The 22,876-nt window shown below is 31.8% G+C and overlaps 1 protein-coding gene across 3 annotated transcripts in view; it reads left to right on the top strand.

The window, feature by feature from the left end:
* PCLO (piccolo presynaptic cytomatrix protein) overlaps nt 1-22,876 on the top strand; it is a 368,924-nt gene that overhangs the window by 141,298 nt on the left and 204,750 nt on the right. For all 3 annotated transcript variants that reach the window (XM_053672786.1, XM_053672788.1, XM_053672787.1), the window contains exon 4: nt 19,561-20,496. In XM_053672786.1, coding sequence (XP_053528761.1) covers nt 19,561-20,496 — 936 coding nt within the window. The remainder of the gene's footprint in view (nt 1-19,560; nt 20,497-22,876) is intronic.

Here is a 22,876-nt window from a genome sequence, read left to right as displayed (position 1 = left end):
CAAATGAGGGAGCGTTATTGTATTAACTACCAAGCTTTTCTAGTCTTAATTCACTTTTTTCTTCCTAATGGTTTTTTTTCTTATTACAACAAGATATAGTCTATTATAATATTTAATCAGTTTCTAAAGTCTCATTGTAGTGCTAAGTTCATTGTCTTCACCATTTTTCCTAAAACAAAAGTAATAGAATTATTAATAGGTGGCAAAATTCTGGACTTTATAAGAGACTACAAAGCCAATTCCACATTCTTGATCTGCTTCTGATTATAAAACAAAGCAGTTCAGCTTACAGCCTCAGCTTGCTAACTATATAATAGGCTCAGCAGTGAAAGATCCAGTAATTAAGAATGTCTTTGTAGTAGAAAGGTGGATCTTTTTTCGCTTTTTAAAATTCTGTAGAAATATATTGTGTTTACCGTATCTCTTTAGTTAAATTTTGATGTTGAGTAAGATACATGAATAAATTTAATCATATATATAAGCAATTTTCCATTGAGATATTCAGTCACATGGAACATACTTAATTCTAAAATTACAGTATAGTGGTGCAAAAATTTTGCATGTCGTGTTACGCAGTTAGAGTTTTACCTTGTATGGTAATATGGAATGCAGTCTTCAGTGGAATCAGTATTGAGCATGTATTTTGATTACCAGATGTATCATTAAGATTATTTAATCATTCAATTACCTCCCCACCGAGACATTTGATATAGATGTATTGATTACTAGATGTTTCTTGTCCTACTTCAGGAAATTGTTTCTAAACAATCTCTTTATGAATGTAATTTAAAAATTTGCCAATAATACAAATAATAATCTTTCTGAATTCATAAAAAGTAAGGCATCAGTTTTTATGAAATTCTTAGAAGGCACTGAGGCTTATCAATCTAGTATGAACACTTTAACATATTGGGTAGATTTCATTATTACAACACTATATGGTAGACTCTTTGAAGGTCTTTTGACAACTTTTTTATCTCAACTAATTACTATTTTATTTTATATTAATTGTAAAGTTAGCCACAATATTGTTTCCCTCATCTCTGGTAGTGTCTCCCTATAACTGACTAAAACTATTCAGTCAGACCAATGCTAGTATGAGACTAGAAATGGATCCTACTGACCCAACACGTAACTATGCTTCCCAGAATATCCTCAATGAAAGTTGATGATACAGTGCCAGAGTTCAGTTCATGAAAAGCAATGGCATAGAAGTAGGACAGGCAAGATGGTAGTGTCCAGGTAGATGGCTTTCTGATGTTCTGTTTCAGCCCCACAGTCTTCTTCCACCTTCTTTCTGTAGTGTCTATCACAGATTCATTAAAAATTCTAAGTAAATATTTGATTAAGGTTGTAAAAGCACATGGCAATAAACCAGCATGAATACAAAGGTGCATACATTACTAAGTATTGAAAATATTGTAAGCCAGATAGAGAAAAAATAAAAACATCCTTAATTCTAAGAAGGAGTGATGGAAGAAAGTTTATACTTTTTACTGATTAAAAATATCTCATTAAATATCCAGTGAGGTTACTTAAAACATTTCTCTGCATTTCAACCATATGCTTAAAAAATAGAGGTAATAACACTGTTGTATATTTCCATGTATCTTTTAATAGTTTTCATGTCTGCATGAAGTCTGTTAAAGTTAGAAAACATTTCATATTATGCTTCCTTTGAAAGACAAATCATATCATATGAATGTTCGTCAAATGTGTTTGTATTTCTCATATACTTTTTATGTCATTATTACCAATATATCATAATTCAGGGTAAGTCATTTTAATTAAATAATATTTTAAAATATTACTTAAAGTCATGAATGATGTCATGATTACATTTAAGAAGAATGAAGGAGATAAAACATAAGAACTTTATAATAGCTTTGAAAGAATCACTGGAATCGGGAAAAAAAAATATTATAGGTGATCCTTGTTTTAAAACCTGTCCTGCAATTTCATCACAATTTAACCAGGTTTATTTTTTGTATCATTTTGCTGGTGGCCACAATCTCCTATGATTTGTAACAACTTTCTTCTCAAATAGATTTTTAAATATGCACCAAATATAATAGAAACATACTCTGTTACTATTAATAGTATGTCACTTTTTATAAGTAATACATTATGCTTGCTATAAAATAACAAGATAATTTTTTCCTTAAAGATTACATTATATTTGGGTGCAGATACCTTCACTGACACACAGGAGACTGTTTCTATTAACTCTTTTACATGATATCTATTCATGTAAGATAACTTATTTTAATTTATGTGATTTTCATTCTTTGCTATTAGTATTAAAATGCAGGTCTAATCTATGCATTGTTCTTTATGCAAGCGCATAACACAACATGTTGAATAAATCCTTTCAAAAGTCTTAGATGTAAATATCTTAGACACAAAGTTTAAAGTAAATGTAATTGAAAGTTGAGTTTTCTTATGTGTTTCTTTGGTGTAAAATAAGGATGGGTTGATGTAAGACTCTATTACTTTTCAAATTAAAACAAATACATCTCTATAATCACATAATATAAAGAAATTAACATGGGGCATTTTCTGTCAAATTGTTATAACATCACATTTTATCATCCAGGAATTTTATTAGATGTAGACTTGAATCTTATTCTGTTAAGTGAACCTGTGGTGTTTTGTTGGGGCAAATAAAAATCTGCAAGGGCAGAGCAAGAATTATATAGTAAAGTAATTATTCTCTATTACATACTCTAGAGTATTACATACTCTATTGAATGTGTTTTGTGCACCAAACAAGTAAATATGAAAAAATAAAAAGCCCACGAGGAACTGAGAAAGAGATATTTTATTTTATCGACACATTAAATATATTTTACAACTAATGACTCATTGTAGGTAGTAGGCACATTGAATATATGAATATAAATTGAATATAATTTGTGGCCCTATTTAAACTATCAATCAAGTTCAGTAGATGAAAATCTGAGGATTCAAAAACTTAACTGGGTTTTACAAAGAGAATTGGGGCAAAGCAGCTAATACTCTGTAATAAATAAGGCATAAAGTAAAATCTCCATTTTTCTATATAGCAGTCATTTCACTTTCAAGAACTAGTGAACCCTCTCGGTTTCATCTCCAAAGCGGAGATAATAGGACCAGTCACACGAGTCTCTGTGGGGTTAAATGAGGAAACACATGCATAGCATTTAAAACAACAGCTGTCAATAATATGCCAGGCATCGTGGGATAATATTTTGTTTGTAAAAAAAAAATCACCAAAATATATGTTTGAAATACTGGCTTTATATTATAGAATCTTTTATTGCATTACACTTATACGTATTCAAATAATTGTGCTTATTGAGGAGAGCTCTGATTAAATTGGTGATACATTAGCACCAGGTAATAGTCTAATAAAGTATAATGTTAAATACTGCTGTAGTGCTAGATTATGCTAGAATTTTATAGGAAAAAATCTATTTGAAAGAAGGTTGTAGAATTGTGATTTGCATTTCTAAATTTATTAATTGCATTTTTAAATTTATTAATTCTAACCAGCAGTCAGTATATAAGTTTTACATGTTTAAAAATGCAGTAGAAAAGAGAGCATGTTAATCTGCCTATTCCTCCCAAGGTCTTAGTTCTTCTCCACTTGCAAACACAACTGTTCTTTTTAGATACTGAAAGTGGGAATAAAAAATGGGAAGAAATATGAAGTTGTTTAAATCATTAATATGTTACGTTAATGGCAGCTAACATTGTGAACAGGTTTAAGAAACATGGAGAGATAGCACATTACTAATTACTTAATATAACTCTACACAAAATGAGTAAATATCATAACCAAAATTTATGCAGTTGTTTTCTTTGTTATTGTATAATTCCTACAATATTTAGGTTATCTTGGTCTCTTATTTTACTGCTCCTTGTTTCTCAGAAGTTATTAACAATTCTGACAGAATACTAAAGAAAAAGCATAAACATCAGTTGATATTTTAAAGATAGTAAATAAAGATAAGGGAAAACTTAGAAAATAAGAAGATAAAAAGAAAAGATATAAACTTGTAATTTGTTTTATTTTACTCTAATCTATTTTTAACTCCAATCTGCCTTTCTATTTTAATAAAGTTGACATTATGCAATACCTTGTCAGTCATATCAACAGAGTGAATTATATATTCATTCATATATATATATATATATGATTTGTCCTTATAATTCCACGTAAACTTACAGCATTAGCACACCCAAAGCTACTTATTAATATCTTTGCTTCTATCATTGAAAATAGCAATATAATATTCTATTATGTGAATGTGACAAAAATTACTTAGCCATTTTTTAATTAGTCCATACTTAAAGTGTTTTTAGTTTTCACTGAGGACGCTTATGTTTTATCTCTAGGGCCATTACAAATCCATTGGTAACACTGAGTTGGATGAACCCGGGTTTTGTTTTTAGATTACTTACTTCTCAAGGGGCTGTATTTCTATATTACATGTAGATCTTTCTAAATGAAAAAAATAAAAGTCGGGATTACTGCCATTTGCTGTCTGGTGAAGTAGTTGTTTTTTCTTCTTTGTATTGTAAAGGCAACAACTTTTAGGGAAAAAAGCAATCCAGTGAGGTACAAAAACTAAAAAAGAAAGCACTTGAATTTCCTGACGAATTACTTACAGTCAAGAAAGCTTACACCATTTTCTTAATTCTTTACAAGCAGAAAAAATAATATCCTAAAACAAAATCTATTTCAAAGCACATTAGCAAATTTAAAATTATTATAATCTTGTGATTTGTTTCTGTGCTTCCAGCTCTTTAAAAGGATATAATTTATTCAATAACAATAAAATATTTTCAGTAAAAGAAGAAAAAGCTAATAATTTTAACTGAAATGTTTAATTTTTTTTACATCTGGTTTTGAAAAAAATTAAATACATTTGGTCTTTTGATCTAATCTTAAATCCACTAATACTACAGATTATTAAAGGTATATATTTATAGTTATCTGATATATAGTCTTTGTAACCAGTGAGATTATTTTTGAAATAGGAGCTAATATTTTTTCTTGTGAAACTTCCCCTTATTTTTACCCTTCATTTCCATCATATGATTTATTCTGTATGGAAGTTCATGGTGAAAACTTCTGAAATGGTCAAAAGAATTAGTTTTCTGGTAATCCCTTGACTGCTGCTTTCCTAGACCTCAACCCATTAATATGTTTGGTATGCCTGGCACATCATATAAGGAGCACCTCACACAGACAGCACCTCAAGAAGACCTTAAAACTGTAAGTGAGGAATTTTCTTTTTGACTAAAAAAAGATTCCTACGTTCAGAGGGTAAGAGAGGGTAAAGGATATTTATGAAGAATAGTGGAAGTGTTCAGTAAATGGGGGAGAGATGCCCTAATTTAGACTTTCTAGGAAACACTGAAATAGGCATGAAGAAATCCTGCACCAGAGAACAGCAAGACCCAGAGAGTCGATGGATTCATTCTGTAGCTGTGTAGGGCGATTGAGCATCTGGCAGGGTTTTGTCTGTCCCAGAATTTCTGTGGCTTCTCTGTGGCTTCCTAAATTAATGGAACCAAGGAAACAGGAAAAGACATGGCTTACTAAAACGGATGGACCAAGACCAAATACAAGATAGATTTTTCAGGATTTACTTTATAGACATATAGCTCAATTATAATTCAGGTAATTACCACTCAATGCTTTGACTTTTTATGAACCTACTCGATCTGGTCGTGTTACTATTTTAAGGGAATTCCAAATCAACTATGATTAAGTTTTTACTTATTTAATGAATGAAGTTCAAAATAGAACTTGAGTTTCATTACAAATAAATAATCTGGTGAAACTTGTTATTTCTACATCAGAGATCATGGTTTCTAATTCATAACTACAACAAATAGGAAAAAGTTTGCTATCATGTTTTTGAGGAGGACTTTATTTTGTATAATGTAATAACTGTTGTATGATTGATATTATTATTGATTAAATATGCTATCTCCCCAGATATAGTCTAAATGTGATTATCCTCTGTGAGACATCATTAAGCATTGATATAATTACTTATGTGACATAAACTAGGAGAAATTATTAGAGAGACTCATGGTATGACAGGCAAATGAAATCATCATCAAAGCCTTACATATCTATAACAATAAAGCAAAAAACCAAATGAAGCATGATGAGTTATTTCAAAGTTTTTCATAATTGATATTCATTTATTTTTTGCTTACTAATTTTGAAGTCAGCTAATGCTAGTAGACCAGAAGTAATATTTTCCCAAGTTCTGCAAAAAGTAGTTATTTATTTATGTTTATTTTAATTATTTAATAAACACTTATGAACAAATTGCTATTCATAGGAAATAATTATGAACAATAATGTTCTAAGAACTCTTGCAAACCATTGGGAATAAAATGTGTATTGGGTGTGGTATTTTTCTTCAGGTAACTGTGTATCATTATATTTATCTATCCATCTATCTGTCTAAGTATATATCTTTCTATCACATATATGTATTGTTACCATACCATTGGAATGCTACTTTATACATTAATTTTATATACAGTATATTATACTTTACATCTTCAAACTTATTTTATTTTATAATTTTAAATTGTGTCATGAAACACAGAAGTTAACAGCATCAATTTAAAATTTAATATCATGAATTGGGTGTAATACTTTTTTTACCTTAATTCAAAAAATTTTATAATGTATATTATTAAAACAATGTTTTCTTCTATTCTTATCCCTTAATCAACATCGTTGATAAAAATAATAAAAGGTACACATTTTGTTATTTGGGAAATTTTATATTCATGATAATTATTTTTAAAACCTGGTTTTGATGGTATACATAGAGAAGTCATTTTTATTTTTATAAATTGACCAGCAATTTATTCACATTGTTTGGGACCAGCATTCTTTTTACTGGTTGTCAGCAACCCTGTAAGTTCTTTGTCATAAATACATCAATGCTAGTATAATTTAATATTTTTAGATACAATTTTTATTGGGAGTTTTTAAAGTGATTTTTCAGAGTTACACACTGGGATAAGAGATATGTGTGAATTCTAGACACTGCAGGATTATAGAGTATACAGTGATTTTTAAGTTATTTGTAGTAAGTTTTAGCCTTATTCAGACGAAACACAGTTCACTGTCAAAACAAAATACTAATTAACTGTACTGCGCCATTACCATATTGCCATGTAACAACTACCAGTCTCTCTTTCCAGGGGGAGCAATTTAAAAATGTTCTCTGTGCCAGCACTTGCTTAAATTAGTTTCATGGAGCAATTGCTTCAGGCCTCCAGCTACTGAACAAAAATTATCAAGACAGAGTCGTTTATGTTAAGGCAACTAAAGTGGATCCAGGAAGCCATAAAGAAGCTTGCCTTATGCACACCCCACTCATGAACTTTTGAACTTTTAAGCTCACCACAAGACCACCCCCTGGACTTTGCTTTTTCCCTAGGACCATTAGCAAACTGCACCTTAAAAGGAAGCAAGCATATCACCAACCAGCATTCTTTATTTGCACGTTGACTTAATCAGTCCTTGTTGAACCTAGCCTGAATCCTTTATTTTCATGGAGGACCTAAATGGAAACCACATTTTCAGGTTTTACCATTATAAAACCCTGCTTTTCTTTGTGTCCTTCAGAGGAAGATTGAGCTATCTGAATCTGTGACTCCCAGATTGCAGTCCTTGTTGCTCAAATACATGGCCTTTTTTCTTTATTACAGTTTAAACCTCCTTTTGTCTAACACCTATATGTATTTATTGGTATGTTAACTGCTTCATGGCATTTTTCTGTACACTTTTGAAAACCGTGTTGATATGAAAACTTGTTACTGGCTCAAGAGACATAGGACTGTCAGATTCAGGAAGCTAGGGCATCTTCTCCTGCCTAAAGCATAAAACCTGAAGATTTTGCATCTTCCTCTCACTATAATCACTGCATGGTCCTGTTTTCATTAAAAAGGTAATTATTCCCTCAGAGAATGGCTTTATTATTTCTATTTTCCTAAATGCTTAACATTGGTAAATCCACTGACCATCTAGAGTGGCCCCACACCCTCAGACCTCTGCGTCTTGGTTTCAATTGTCTTCTTTCCATAGAATGATAAGTGACTCTGAATGTAGCTTATGCCCATCGTCAATTCTAATTCTATTTATTTTCCAACTAGCTGCCAAAATATATTCATGTTGAAAGGTATTCCTGTTCAGTCGAGGATAACAACATCTAAGTTTTTTTAACAACTCAGGTGGTGAGATGACCTTGACTTTAATGCAAATATTAAAAGAATGTGCAACCCCAAGTGCCTTTGGAAAAAAACCACTCTTCTGAAATGAGGATTAACTCTTTAGCAATACCATTTCCTTTATTTTGCTCTTTTGCTCAAGTACTGATTCACACCTGCAGTGTGATGAAATATTTCACTAACTGTATTAATCTGTATAATACGTACATATAAAAGTATATACTTAAATTTTGGGAAAATGCACTAAAATCTAGTTGTTAGATATTTTGTGTTTGTGTTATTTATATCATATATTATTTAGCAAACTGTTAACATGTGTACCATTCCTTTTCTTGAATTGCTTATTCCTAAGCAGTGAAAGAAAATCAAACAGAATGTAAAGCAAGCATTTTAATAAGCTAAATATGAACTAGAATATTGCTGTTGTGAAGTATATTTAGTTGTATAAAGCCAGATAGATTATATGGATATGTTTTAAAAATAATATAATTTTGTTAATTGTAACAGATTCTATGAGTGCTAGCTACATTAGAAATATAGGATAAACCCCTCCCCCCCAAATAAAAGAGTAGGTTAGGGGCTGTCTTAAAACTTAACAGTATAAAAAGAGTATAAAGAGCATAGAGGGGAAGGAGGAGAGGAATAATGGGAAAAAATCAGGGGAGGGCCATCAAGAAACATGTATAAAGGACACATGGACAAAGCCAAAGGGGGTAGTAGCTTCAAGGGTGAGAGGCAGAGATGCATAGGGCAGGGAGTGTGGGTGTCACGGGGTGAAAATGGAGACAACTGGACTTGAACATCAAAAGCACATAAATACTTTATGATTAACAGCTAATGTTTTGCTATAAAAGTCAGGAAATTTTCTTAGCCTGATGTGAATAAAGAATAATTGTGGATAACCCCATTAAAGAGCATATGTTAAAAATATTAGTAAAAATAATTTTAAAACATCTTAAATTTATAGACTATTATTAGCAAGTGATTTTTACTTCACTATTTTCTACAGTAAATCAAGACATTAAATAGAATAGGTATGAATATGATGGTCTGATTTTTGTAGGATGAAAATGAAGGTATACAAATATTATGTTTTAAAAGCCTTCTGTATAATAATATATTTCAACTTTTTAATTTTATTAAAAAATTTTGTTTAGCATTTTCCTATGTGTCACTAACAAATGGCAGTTTGAAAGTATAGAGATTGTGGATTCTAATCTAGTAACAATGCAAAAACTAATTATCCTGAAATTCCATTTTAAATACATGGATTGTATGAGAGTTATCAGTAATGTAATACTGTATTAAAGTGTAACCAAAATGTTGCATATCTTAACTTATAGGGAAGCTATCTATTGAATAGCATTACTTTTATTATTATGTGCCTCAGTGGTAAATAGGCAGCCTACTTTAATAATACTATAGTCATTAAAGCTAAATATCAAATTTATGGTTTTGCTTTTCTTATGAAAAATTAATAAAGCATTAGCTCTGGCTGTTATGGCTCAGTCAGTGTATTGAGTGCTGGCCTGCAAACCAAAGGATCGCCAGTTTGATTCCAGTTCAGGGCAAATGCCTGGGTTGTGGGCCAGGTCCCCAGTAGGGGGCACACAACAGGCAAACACACATTGATGTTTCTCTCCCTCTTTTTCTCCCTCCCTTCTCCTCTGTCTAAACACAAATAAATACAATCTTTAAAAAAAATTAAAAGTGAATAAAGCTTTAATACCTGAAAGGCAAAATATTTTTGGGGGTCCTCAAAGTAAAGGATATATTCTAGGACACATATAGTATGGGTATAAGATGATTTATGAAAGTGCAAAAGTGCAAAATCCCGTTTTCTGTGAATATCTCATTTCAGTCAGTACTCTGCTTTCATACCCATTTTCCTTCTGGTCATAATAAATGCACTGTCAAACTTGCCACCCAGCCTAGCATGCTCTTCTTTGTCTGGCTAACACTGGTTCTTCCTGTTTCAGCTCAGCTGTCACTTCCTCTGAAAAACCTTCCCTGACTCTCATTGTCCCCTACTCTGCATGAGTGGTGTCTTAATTGTGCTTCCAGAGCACTTTCTGCTGACTAATTATAAGGATAGTCACACTTTATGTCTTATTTCTTTCCTTCGATATCTTGGACTCATAATAAACAACTATGTGTTTAATCTTTGTATTAACAGAACCCAGTGTCTGGTGAAACGTGGAATGATAAATTAACAGAATGAATTATATAGTGTGGTGTCTTAGTAGCTTCTCTAGGAATAAAGGTTTTTACAGTAGTTTCAATATATGCATTAATATAAAAAGCATACAGAACATTGTCACAGTTTATTTACATCTTAATCATTTTTTCCATCTTAAAAACTGGGAAAGAAGAAAGGAAAAAAATATTGACCCTCATTCTGTAGTAACTCTGTTCACAAAGTCTAATGATTTGATTAAAAATGGTACCTACAAATAAATTTCTACTTCAAAACTGATTGTTGTTTGAAGCAATATTCTCACATGGAACTTGAATTTATTCCTAGGGTTTCTTTTTAATGTGTTTAAAGCTAAAACTTATCACATAAAGATAAAAAGATGAGAGAAACAAAACGATTGAGAAGGAAATATATATGTAGAGTCTTTAGTTCAATTCTAAAAAAGAGACATGTCTGCCAACCTTTTTGAGATATACATTATTTAACTTTAGTGCAATATTTGGCAGTGTTGCCTGTCACTGTCTGGAAATTCTCATATTTCTTCTCTGAGTTTACCAATAACTACTGGTTTTCCTCCCATTTTCAAGAATGCTCCTGTTTAGTGTGCTTTTCTGGTTTCTGTTCTTGTCAAAATTGAGCTATTTTCCAAGAACTCGCCTTTTGCTTTCATATTTTGTACGTCATTTCTCTAAAATACCATCTCCAAGTCTGTTTTAATGCTGCTTGTATCTTTAAGGTCTAAATTTATTGCCTCATCTTTGCTATCTGCCACTTAACAGCTTTAGCTATTGAGCAGGATATATTGCTTTTTAATTTCCTCTGTGTAAGAAATACAAGTATAGGAATACTCTTCTAGGATTGTTATGAGAATTAAATGAAATAAGCATATTCACTGGCTCCCAGAAGCTGTTCCTCTTCTACTTTTGAATCACTAGGTTCCTTACAAATTAGAACAACTTTTCATGGCAATGTCAGTTTCTTCAGTCTTCTGTTGCCACCTGAGTCATCTGTTGGAGCTTGTAACTAACCTCTGCAGTGCAGTGTCATTCCTTTAGGGAAAACTTGTTCTCTTCAAATGGAAGTAGCCTAGGGAGGAAGTTATATACTAAATGGAAATCAGCTATCTGTTAAAATGGTCATAGTTTTATAGTTACGTTTTTCACCCAAGTGCACTGCGCACACTCAAAATCAGTGTTGATTTTTTCAGGTTACATTTCTTTCATCCTATTCTTTCAAAGATGACAGATTCTACCTTGCCACTTCTTACAGCCTGGTGACTATAGTTAATAATATATTACATATTTTAAAGTTGCTAAAGAGATCTTAAATGTTCTTACCTCCAGGGAAAAAAGTTTGTAACTATGTAAGGTGAAAGATGATAACTAGACTTATTGGGGTTACGGTTTCATTTATCTATTTTATTTATCCTATAAAATGTTCTATAAATTTTACTCAGATATAGTATGCCTTAAATATCTATCTTTCAGTTGCATATAGCTTTGTAATCTTGACAAATATAAAATCTGTGATAAAAGTGTGTTAAAACTTTCAAAATAAATCTTGTTTTAAAATTCACTATCTGTAATGCTAACTCGTGACTACATTAGACTTAAAGATTTTTTCATCTTTGATGTAATTATTAACACATGCAAAATCAATACATACATCTTGTAACAGGACTATAATAAAATAACTACATAAGAGAAAAGTGATGAGAACTGATTATATAAAATTGAATTTGATATTCATATAACATAAATTAATGTATTTTTAAACTGTTGGTTATTTTTATGCAAGATTTATAACATTTAATATCAGCCTAAAATGTAGTATACTTGCATTAATCACAAACAAAAATACCATGAATCCACAAATAAGCCTTCCCTGTGAACCTTGTGATTTTGTTGGAGCCAAGTTAGCTAAAGTCAACACATTAAGTATGTGTGATGACCCATAAGTTTAGTGCATCATTGGTTACTAGGGCAAAACAGCTTTCTCCTGGGAGTAGAAGTTATCCTTTGTACTTGCTGGTGGGTTGTCAGTTATCCTATTGCTTCTTTCTGATTGAGCCCAAAGTAGGTAGATTACTTGGTCACTGTAGGACCTGATGCTCTTCTCCTGCCACGTGCTGTTTAGAGAAGGTGGGGGGGTGGGGAGAGAGAAAAGGAAGAAATATATTATGGAAATAAACCCTGTTTAGTTCTTACCCATGCAAATCAGTATATATTTTTGCATAAATATAAATGTATGTTTATTTGTATATACATATTTCTAAAAAGAAACATAGCCTCTGATTTTCTTCAAATTCTGATAAAGTCATGTTACTACAATAATTTAAGGTGTTTGAATTAAAGCATGAATGTATTTAGAAATTATTTGTGTAATGTATTTAAAACATCAAACACTCTAAGTTTGCTCTTTTTGTTTAGGAAAATACATATATGAACTGTGATAAGAAAGTGGCTAGAAAAATTATACTGATTTAGTCAAAGAAGAACAGACTGAAAAAGAATATGAACTGGGAGTATGCCATTCTAATCCAAATACAGCTTTAAACCTTGGTGTAATATACATGATTTCAGTTAGCATGTTTTTATTATGGAAAATTCTGTTAATGTAGTTTACATTACATAGAAATTTACATTTAAAGTTTCACCTAAATGAAAGAGAGACTTCACGTGGGTACGTAAGCGTGTGAGGGTCTTACAGAAATACTCGTACATATAACAGATGAGTAGGGACACAACTGCTGATAAACTTAGACCTAGGAGTGATAACACCAGTACAAGTTGCTAACACTATCCAATATTTCATCAAATTTTGTTATTGATTCTACAACCAAATGCAGGTCCAGTTGCCTACTGCTTCAAAAGCCAGTACTCTGGAGATAGGTGCTCATGAATGGAAAAGAGGTTCATTCAAGTACCAGTCACCTGGGACTCTGTCTCAAAGCCCATCTTAGCGTCTCAGTGCAGGCAGAGGTTTTTTGTTTTTTTTTTAAAGATTTTAATTTATCTTTAGAGGGGAAGGGAAGGAGAGAGGGAGAGAAACATCAATGTATGGTTGCCTTTCATGCATCCCCTGCTGGGAACTGGCCTGCAGGGAACCGGCCTGCAACCCGGGTATGTGCCCTGACTGGGAATCGAACCGCGATTGTCTGGTTTGCAGGCTCGCGCTCAATCCACTGAGCTACACCAGCCAGGGCCAGGCAGAGGTTTTTATAAGGAGGAAGAGGGGAAGCAGAACAAAGAGATCAAAGAAAGGGGCATGAAAGGTTCTCTGCATGAAGACCAGCACAGTCCATTCTGATGAGAACCTCCGTCCTGGTCACTTGACCTGGATGACACACACAACATCACTTATGTTGTAGTGTGTGTCATCCAGGTTTTTGTCATTCTGGTTTTATGGTTCAAGGTCACCATATCTTCCAGAGCTGGGATGCCCAGAGGTTGGAGTCTGTATCTTTTGGTTAGTTCCTAGGATTCTTAAACAAACACGCTGTTCATCTAGAGCTACATGTTAGAGTCAGCACTTACAGAAACAATGTCAAAAGAATGTAGGGTGGGTTACAAAAGAATTGTAACAGTGGGGACTGTTCCTACCCATCACCTTTAGTAATTCCTTGAAAATGAATATTCAAAATGCCTTTTTATCTTAGTTTTCATATGAACAACTGTGTCCTAATACATTCTGAAACACTTCTTATAACTACATATGGAGTAAATGAGGATGAATCCCAATTATTCAATTATGTATTTTTTGTTTCAGTGATTGTATAAAGTACAAATATACTAAGGAAGCTCTATATTCTAGTCAAAAAGAGCATGATAAGCAAAGGACCCGACACACATACCATTCATTTTTAGGAGGCACAGAGTATGACTAGTGGCATCACAAATATATTATTGCATACACTTGCAAAGTGCAGTCTCATGAATGATCACAGATTTCTAATACATGATTGTGTAGTCTGAACAAGTGATCATGTAATATGAAAAAAGAGTGCATCAACTCCGAATTCAGTCCTTTTGCTTTTCACAGACAACAAAAGGAAACACTTTAGGTATTGCATAAGCAAACAGTATGATTTCCAGGATGCAGATTGATTTGTAAGAGTGTGTGGGCCTGCAATGAAGAGAGAACCCTAATACCAGACTCCAGGTGACACTGATACAAGCAACACTGCTCCCAATTTTTGGATCTGTCAAATAAGTTGAATAATGATTTCTAAGAAGATTATCAGTGTAATTATTTCTCAGCTTAAAAATAACATTCCGAATTATAAGCAAATAAACAGAAAAACAAAAATGTGTGAAAAGTTTATTGTTGACTCAAAAGCTTGATAATAAATAGCAAACTCAGTGGTATTATTTCCTTTACAGACTTTTGATCAGGGGCCACCAAGCCTCTGCTTACATCCCTCTATTGATGGAAATTATATAAACTTCCATATCAGTTCAGTTTGTCTTAGTGAAATTTCATGTTCCTGGCTGGTGTAGCTCAGTGGATTGAGCGCGGGCCTGCAAACCAGACAATCGCGGTTCAATTCCCAGTCAGGGCACATACCCGGGTTGCAGGCTGGTTCCCTGCAGGCCAGTTCCCAGCAGGGGATGCATGAAAGGCAACCATACATTGATGTTTCTCTCCCTCTCTCCTTCCCTTCCCCTCTAAAGATAAATAAATAAAATCTTTAAAAAAAGTTATTAAAAAAATTTCATGTTAAAATGTTATTAAATTTTTTAGGTACAAATACTCATGGTAGTGTAGGTTTTGCAGCCCTCACTTTCCTACCATTTTAAGTCTAATGGCAAACTTTCAACCTGCTGCAGGTCTTATTATCCTGCTTCTGAAAAGATACTTGGGTAAATAAAGAGGCAGGCCAGAAGTTCTGAGATTTTCCTTAATGGCATTGTTGCTATAGTTACAGCTGAAATGTTATATAAAGCAAATTGCTTATTGATGGAAAAATGCTGAGTAGCACAGCAGCATCCTTTTTCTGGGTTTTTATTGCCTTCATTTCCCTCTCATCTCTTAAGATTAATGGATTTTTGGAGCATTATTTTGTTTTGAACAAGATCATTTGATCTTGTTCATTTGATGTTAAAATAAATAGATTTTATTAACATGTACCAGCTGACAAACGAATATGTTCTAGTGTATTATTATCAAAGTGGAGTTACTTTTTTATTAATATCAAAACATTGAATAAAAATGTGTTCTTATAGTATAGAGTCTTCTGAATTTATTTAATACATTTAATAATATAGATATACATTTTAATTATGCTTAATGCTATTAGGAGATAAGTTACTATGAGTATCCTGAAAATAAAATATTTTAGATGCAGAAAAACAAATGGAAATAGTCTAAGAGCATCCATAATGATTACTAGTATGTTAAAAGGCCTATATAAGCATTTGTATTTTGTAATTTTATATATTAACTAAGTAATATAATAAAAATGCATTCAGTATATATGTTACATATAATACCTTATTTATAATATGTATTCTTTTTTATTGCATCACCATCTTTTATAATATTTCAAAGAGGAAACTGTAACTTATTTGATATTTAACTATAAGCAAAATACAAAATAGTTGTGTATTTAACCATTGCAACTGTTACATAAGTGGTTAATACTATCTCTGATAAAATCTTTTCCACTAATAAAAGTCATATATGGAAGTGATATATTATGCATTGAATTCTTATATAACTTAAGGAATCTTGATTAATTTATCTTCAGATTACAACTGGCCTAGGAACATTATGAGTATTTAATCTTGTGGCTATTAAATAACTAGAAGTACAGATAACATTTTTTGATAACCTACATTTATAATACTTTCTAATTAAATTCTTGACTACATTGATACAAATCTTTGGGATTATTTTTGGTTAAAAAATACAAAAAATAGTGAAGCACAGATTTTTACATCTTCTTATGTATTTTTAGAGCACTTCTCAAATTACTTTTGTGAAGCAGATAATTGTAGTAATTGTATTTGTATTTGTATTTAACAATGATGTGATAATGACAGTGACTCTATGTTCCAAAATGAAATTTGGTTTTTACTCATGTTGATTCGTGGTGCTTTTCTCATTTCTACTTTTGATTTTTCTTTAGCTTTGGCTTTCCTACCCTCTCTCTTAATAAGCAAACTTTAAATTTACATGTTTAGAGAAATACACAATTTTTGGTGTTACTATAGTTTCCCACCTTTCAGTTTCTTATTGACATTACATTTTTTTCTGAATGTGTTGGCATTCTGATTTTGGTTCTAGGGCTGCAGAAAGAAGAGACACATAGATGAGACCACCCATTCAGCATTTCTAATTGGCAAAAAAAAAAAATACTCCTGTGGAACTTACAATTTATGAAATTTCGTATGTTCTAAATTAATTCATTAGACAGTCCTGTTAAATCCATCACATCCTTTTTATTTTCCTTATTTTTTAATGTGTATTAAACTTACTTTTACCCACATCATTTTTCTTCTACTTTATGTGAGTTCCTTGGTAGAATAAGACTTACAGATATACTTTTAAAATAATGTATGTACTCCATAGATAGATATAAATAGAATACAGATATACAGAGTAGGTGCACAGGTGAATTATGTTGTCATAATTACTTGACAAAGTGCAAAGTCATAAGAATTAGGCTTTGCCTTGTAATCTTTTTCAGAATACAAGTTAGTCATGTAACCAAGCAAGTAAAGCAACATCACTTTAAAAATATTGCAAAATAGAAATGATTAAGTATATTAGGTTTAACTGAATATACATCGCATTTTAAGCAAAACATGAATTTTAACTAGCCATTGAAACTCTAAGAATAATATTCTTTACTCTTAGGTCTGCACTATTGCCTTCTCTTTGCCTTGAGACTTTAGTAGTATGTGGGTTATCATTGCTTGCATGTTTACCAAGCATTATTTTAAATCGTGGAAATAAAATGTTTTATTTGACCTAATAGAATAAATAGATTATACCCTTTTCTCCTATTTAAACTTCAAATATATGAAAATAATGAATATACTATCTTGAAATAGTCACTATGTTTATTTCTTCAACACATTTATCTTTTAACTGTGTACCATTGAGCTGTGTGTACCATTGCGGTATCATATGCTATAACTAGCAGGAAATGAGAATTTTGTAAGAATAATTTGTCTACAAAACTCAGATAAAATAATCATATTTTTATAATTGACAAACATTTCCAATGGAATTAAACCTGTGTTTCTGGTACACTAAAAATTTTGTTATTCACATTAGAATATGCCTTGGACAGAAGTGCATAATACATACCTGCATGTGGTTTTTTAATCCATTTAACAAAACTACACAGTAATTCAGCTATTTGTGTCCATGTTTGTTTTAAAAAATGTCAGGCTCTGAATGAAGATTTCCTAAATGTGGCTCAACTAAGTAATGGTTTTTAGAACCACAGCACAGATTAAGATTGATTTTCTGTAGATAATACGGAAGCATCTCCTCCAGTAACAGTTCTATACAAGGACTGGAGCTTTTAGTATCTGATGTAAAGGATCAAATCAGTTTCTTTCCTAAGACTTTTACATAAAGTTATTACATAAAAAACCACAATTCCCTTCAGAGTTACTTAAGAAGGAAATTAAGAAGGGAATTGATACTAGGTGATCATAAACACAAAAAGCAAATGAATTCACCATACATACTAATGTTTTGTAGACAGCATTTTACTGAAGTTAAGTAATTGAATTTTGTCTTTTTTAGATCAGTAAATAAGAATTATAATAGCTTACAGATTTCAGGAGTTATTATTAAGCAACATGTTTATGTCTTTAAAGAAATTGGAAGCTGTAGTAAGAAATGAAACATGTCTGATATTTTAGAACAGTAAGTGATTTTTGCCTCTAATTTAAGTTATGCAACTGAAAAGTGATCTAGTGTGAAAAGCAGTTTGAAATTAAACTTCACAGAAGACAATGTAATGTATTAATGCAATTCTGTTTTGCATGACCCTCCAACTGCATACTTTACAGAATAAGTACTCATTAAATAGTAACACTTAGAGGCTAAATTTTTAGCCTTTACTTTTTTACTTTATAACAAGTATAATATAAGAAAAAGCACAACATATATCAGTACGGGAAGAATTCTGCAAATTTATTAGTCTAACATAATTTGTCTCATATGTAATTATTTGTACATGTTATCAGAGAGTAGTTTTAAGTCCTTAGTTTGCAACAGAATTAACCAACAGTTTAGTTAAAAGGCTTCCTTCTTTTCTAGACAGGGATCCTGCTACAATGGTTTTGGTGTAACTCCCAGGAATTTGGATGTCTAAGGGCATGATTTGGCACAGGTAGCCCATGAATTACACTGAGGAGCAGAGATAGAACGGTTTTAGTCAGCAATTCAGAAAACTCTGGGGATAAAGGTACCAAACAATTTGAACCTGTGAATGCTTCTTGCCCAATTGAATGGGAAGAATGAATATTTTTAAAAATGAAGTGTTATTTTAGTCTAAAAGCAGATAGAGAAATAATGTCTAAATGATTCTTGAAAACTCTCAATGTACCTTGTAAAATTCTACTGTAGTACCTAGAGCTATACTTGCCTCAAGTCAGGAAATAGGTGAGTATAGGCTAAATCCTAAATACAAAACAAAACAAAAACCTTTTGATGAATTGATGATTACATGAAAATTACTATAAAATTTAATAATTTTTGAATAAATGTATGATAGATATATTAATTTTGAAGATACCAGGCTTAAAAAGTTAGTTATATTTGGAACAAATAGAGATTTTTCACACACACACACACACAAAGGAAGAAAAGAAAGGTTATTTCTTCAGCTTCATTTGTAATGTTAAACATTTGTTTTCTTATTTTTTTTACAGTGAAGAAAGTGAATTGTTCATCTTTAAGGATTTATCATATTTTTTTATTTCAAATAGTCTTCTTGCAATCTCCTTTAAAAATCACTCATTGATTTAGAGCCCAGTAATCCCCTTTCTCCATTTACAAAAAAGAACTTGATATTGCCAAATTTTAACCTTGGTAAATGCATTATAATATAATTAATCCATTCAATACTGTTTTGTTTGCAGATTCAAGAATGGCTTTGTTTAAATTGCCAGACCCAGAGAGCAGTATCAGGACAGCTTGGAGACATAGGCAAAATGCCTCCTTTACCATCAGGACCAAAAACCTCTCCTGTGCCTGTCTCTGCAGAACAGTCACCTCAGAAAACAGCAGTACTTGGTCAAGTAAAAATTAAAAAGAAGGAGCAAGAAGTGAAAACAAAAGGTGAAAAAATGATTCCAGAAAAAGTAAAAGAAACACCTTCCATTGAAAAAATGTTTCCTAAGGTAACCACAGATCAAAAACAAGATGAGAGTAAACAAGAAAAAGACAAAGCTTTAGCCCCTCAAGAAAAACAGGCAATCTCTGAAGAAAAAAAGCCACTTTCTGAAGAAAAAAAGCCAACCACTGAAGAAAAACAACCACCTCCTGAGGAAAAAAGGCCACCTTCTGGAGAAAAAAAGCCACCTCTTGGAGAAAAAAGACCACCTCCTGAAGAAAAAAAGCCCCCTCTTGAAGAAAAAAGGCCACCCCCTGAAGAAAAAAGGCCACTTCCTGAAGAAAAAAAGCCACCCCCTGAAGAAAAAAGGCCACCTCCTGAAGAAAAAAAGCCAACTCTTGAAATAAAAAGGCCAGCTCCTAAAGACCAAATGCCAACCCCTGAAGAAAAGAAGTTTCCCCCAGGAGCAAAAACATTAGCTCTAGAGGAGGAACAGAAACATGACTTACTTAAAACTCAAGTACAAATCACTGAAGAAATGCTTGAAGGCAGAGTGGCTCCACAGGCAACCCAGGAAAAGAAACCATCACAGATGGAGAAAGAGGACTTAGCATCTGGAATGCTTCAGACTCTGCCTGAGCAAGATGATGGGAAAACTGGAAAAATAAAAGATCAGCCACAGCAGCCACAGGCAGTTGGCACAGCAAAGCCTGATCAGGTGGAACCTGGGAAAGAAAAAACAGTAAGTTATGTTTTCCTAACTTTGCAGCCCTACATATATTATTTACTAATTTATATCTAAGTACACAGAGTGCTTAATGTTAATTAATTAGATAAGTAAAATCCTACAATTAATGGTGTTTTCATAAAAGTGTAACAGTTGTTTGCTAAAACAAAGAACTTTGTTTTTTAGATAGCTTAATCTAATTTAATAAAGCATAGATATAAATTTTTTTCTAGCTTTTATGTCTATCAAATAATTTATCCAAGTTCTATAATGTGATGAAGAGTTTCTTTCCTTTTTAAATTGTTCCTTCTTTTCTCTCCACTATGAACATAAAGTCAGTATCCTCCTTTAAAATGAAATAATGTGTGTTTTTAAATATCTGTTCACTTATCCACTTCATTAAATGAGTCAACAAGTTTTTTTTCTCATTTAAAAACCTTTTAAGTTGTGTTTAGCCATAACATTATATAACAGTGATTGTAAAAAATGTAGAACAGCTTAAGACATCATTTTTTTTCAGTATTTTTTACTGAATTCAATATGGTTTCAATTAGTGCATTCTGTTCGAAGGTTTGTTTGTTGTGTTTAATGTTGTAGGATTGTTTATAATCCAAGCATAATCTGCAATAATACGTATTTTCTTCTTTAGTAGAAACTTTTAAGAGTCCGCCATCTTTTCCAATATTTATACAAGCAATAAAGTCATTTTTAGAAGAACTCCAATTTTTCAGATTACAAGAGGTCTTAAAATATATGTGGTTGAATATTTTTAACAGATACAAGAGTGACTTGCAGGAAAATGAAATCATTTATCAGTATTTAAAGTTAATATTAGAATCTATAATCCATCCATACTGTTTAGTTGTTTTTCATTGAGGTTTGCATTTTTTAACATATGCTTACTAACCTACCTATGGTATATGATGCATACCTCCTTCAATAAATTTTGATCTTCTTTTGTTATATAAATGAATTTATCAGAGTCAGAGAAAGCAGATACCCAGATATGTTTTTTGTACTCCAGTGGCTAGATCTAATCACTCCCACTAGCAGCAGCACCACCACCACCTACCCATAGCTTTTCTTAGCTAACTACTTTTCAGACCTCAATGCTTTTTGCCATTTTTCCCTTTGTGAAACTATCCTTGGCTTTTATGACCCTTCCTCTATTTTTCTCTGTGTTTCTGATAATCCCTTATGAGTTCTTTGATTACATCTATTGCTTTTTACTTTTCTAGTCTCCATAAATTAGATTTTTCTTTGAGTTCTGTCTCCTTTCCTCTTAGTGGAGTCACATGAACAATTCCTAAATACACTAGTGTAGCATGGCCCTTTTAATTATCATACCAGCATTCAAATACTCAATAAATCATGCCACTTCAAAGCCTCACTGTAGTTGGAACTCAGTAAGTTAGAATATTACCCACTATGTATAGAACCAGCTTCTGCTTCTGGCTTTTCTATTTCCTATAATGACACAATCATTCACACTGTGTCTGATTTTCCAGTCTGAGTAATATGAGGTCTCTTCTCACACACTCTTTGTTCTCCACATCCAGTTTATCACAGTGCTGTTCATTAGCTTCCATGCCTACGTACACTGTCACACTTATGGCCTGCATAACCTTTCAGCAATGATTTGAGTAGTCCTATTACTGGTCACTGTGCCTTCTGTTTCTCCCTTCTCCACTGCATAGGTGTCAGGTAATTACTTTCCAGGGTCCGGACATTTAACTCAAATACTTACAGTGATTATCTAGTGCTTGTTAAATACAGTCTAAACAATGTGCCCTAATATTTTATTACTGAAAAAACATTTTCTATTAATTTGCAATTTTGTCATTTTGTATCATTTTCTTTTTTATCATTTTTACATTTTATTTTATGACTTCAATATGTATATATTTTTGTTACTTCTAAGTTAAATGTATGTATTAAGTTACTAATATATTATTTATAATATAAAATTTGATAAAAATAAAAATCAATGAAATCAATAAAATTATTTTATTTATATGTGATTTATTTATCATTGTATTTATTTAAATGTAGATACACTTGAGCACATTAAGATATGATTTATGATAGTGTTTTATAGAGATCATCAATTGTACTTCAATATTTTAGAAATTTTGAGTCCAAAATTTTTTGATGGAGTTAATTGAAATGAAACTTCTAAGTTGAGCTGATTTTTGTCTTTTGACATTTAATTTTAATGACTATCATAACAAAAAAAGATAACCCACAAGCATATATCAAAAATGAATGAAGTGGATTAAAGATCATATTGCTCAATCTTGCTGTTTTCTAAGTTTAAAATTGAAAATGAATTTTTTCTTAATTGTGGAAGTTCAACAAATAAATGTTATTAATCTCCTGATACCAGTCATCAGAA

Source organism: Artibeus jamaicensis, unplaced genomic scaffold, assembly GCF_021234435.1.
Source record: "Artibeus jamaicensis isolate MK-2021 breed Jamaican fruit bat unplaced genomic scaffold, CSHL_Jam_final contig_787, whole genome shotgun sequence".
NCBI lineage: Eukaryota > Metazoa > Chordata > Mammalia > Chiroptera > Phyllostomidae > Artibeus > Artibeus jamaicensis.
The sequence above is the reverse complement of the archived record's forward strand: the minus strand, read 5'-3'. Positions and strand labels throughout refer to the sequence as shown.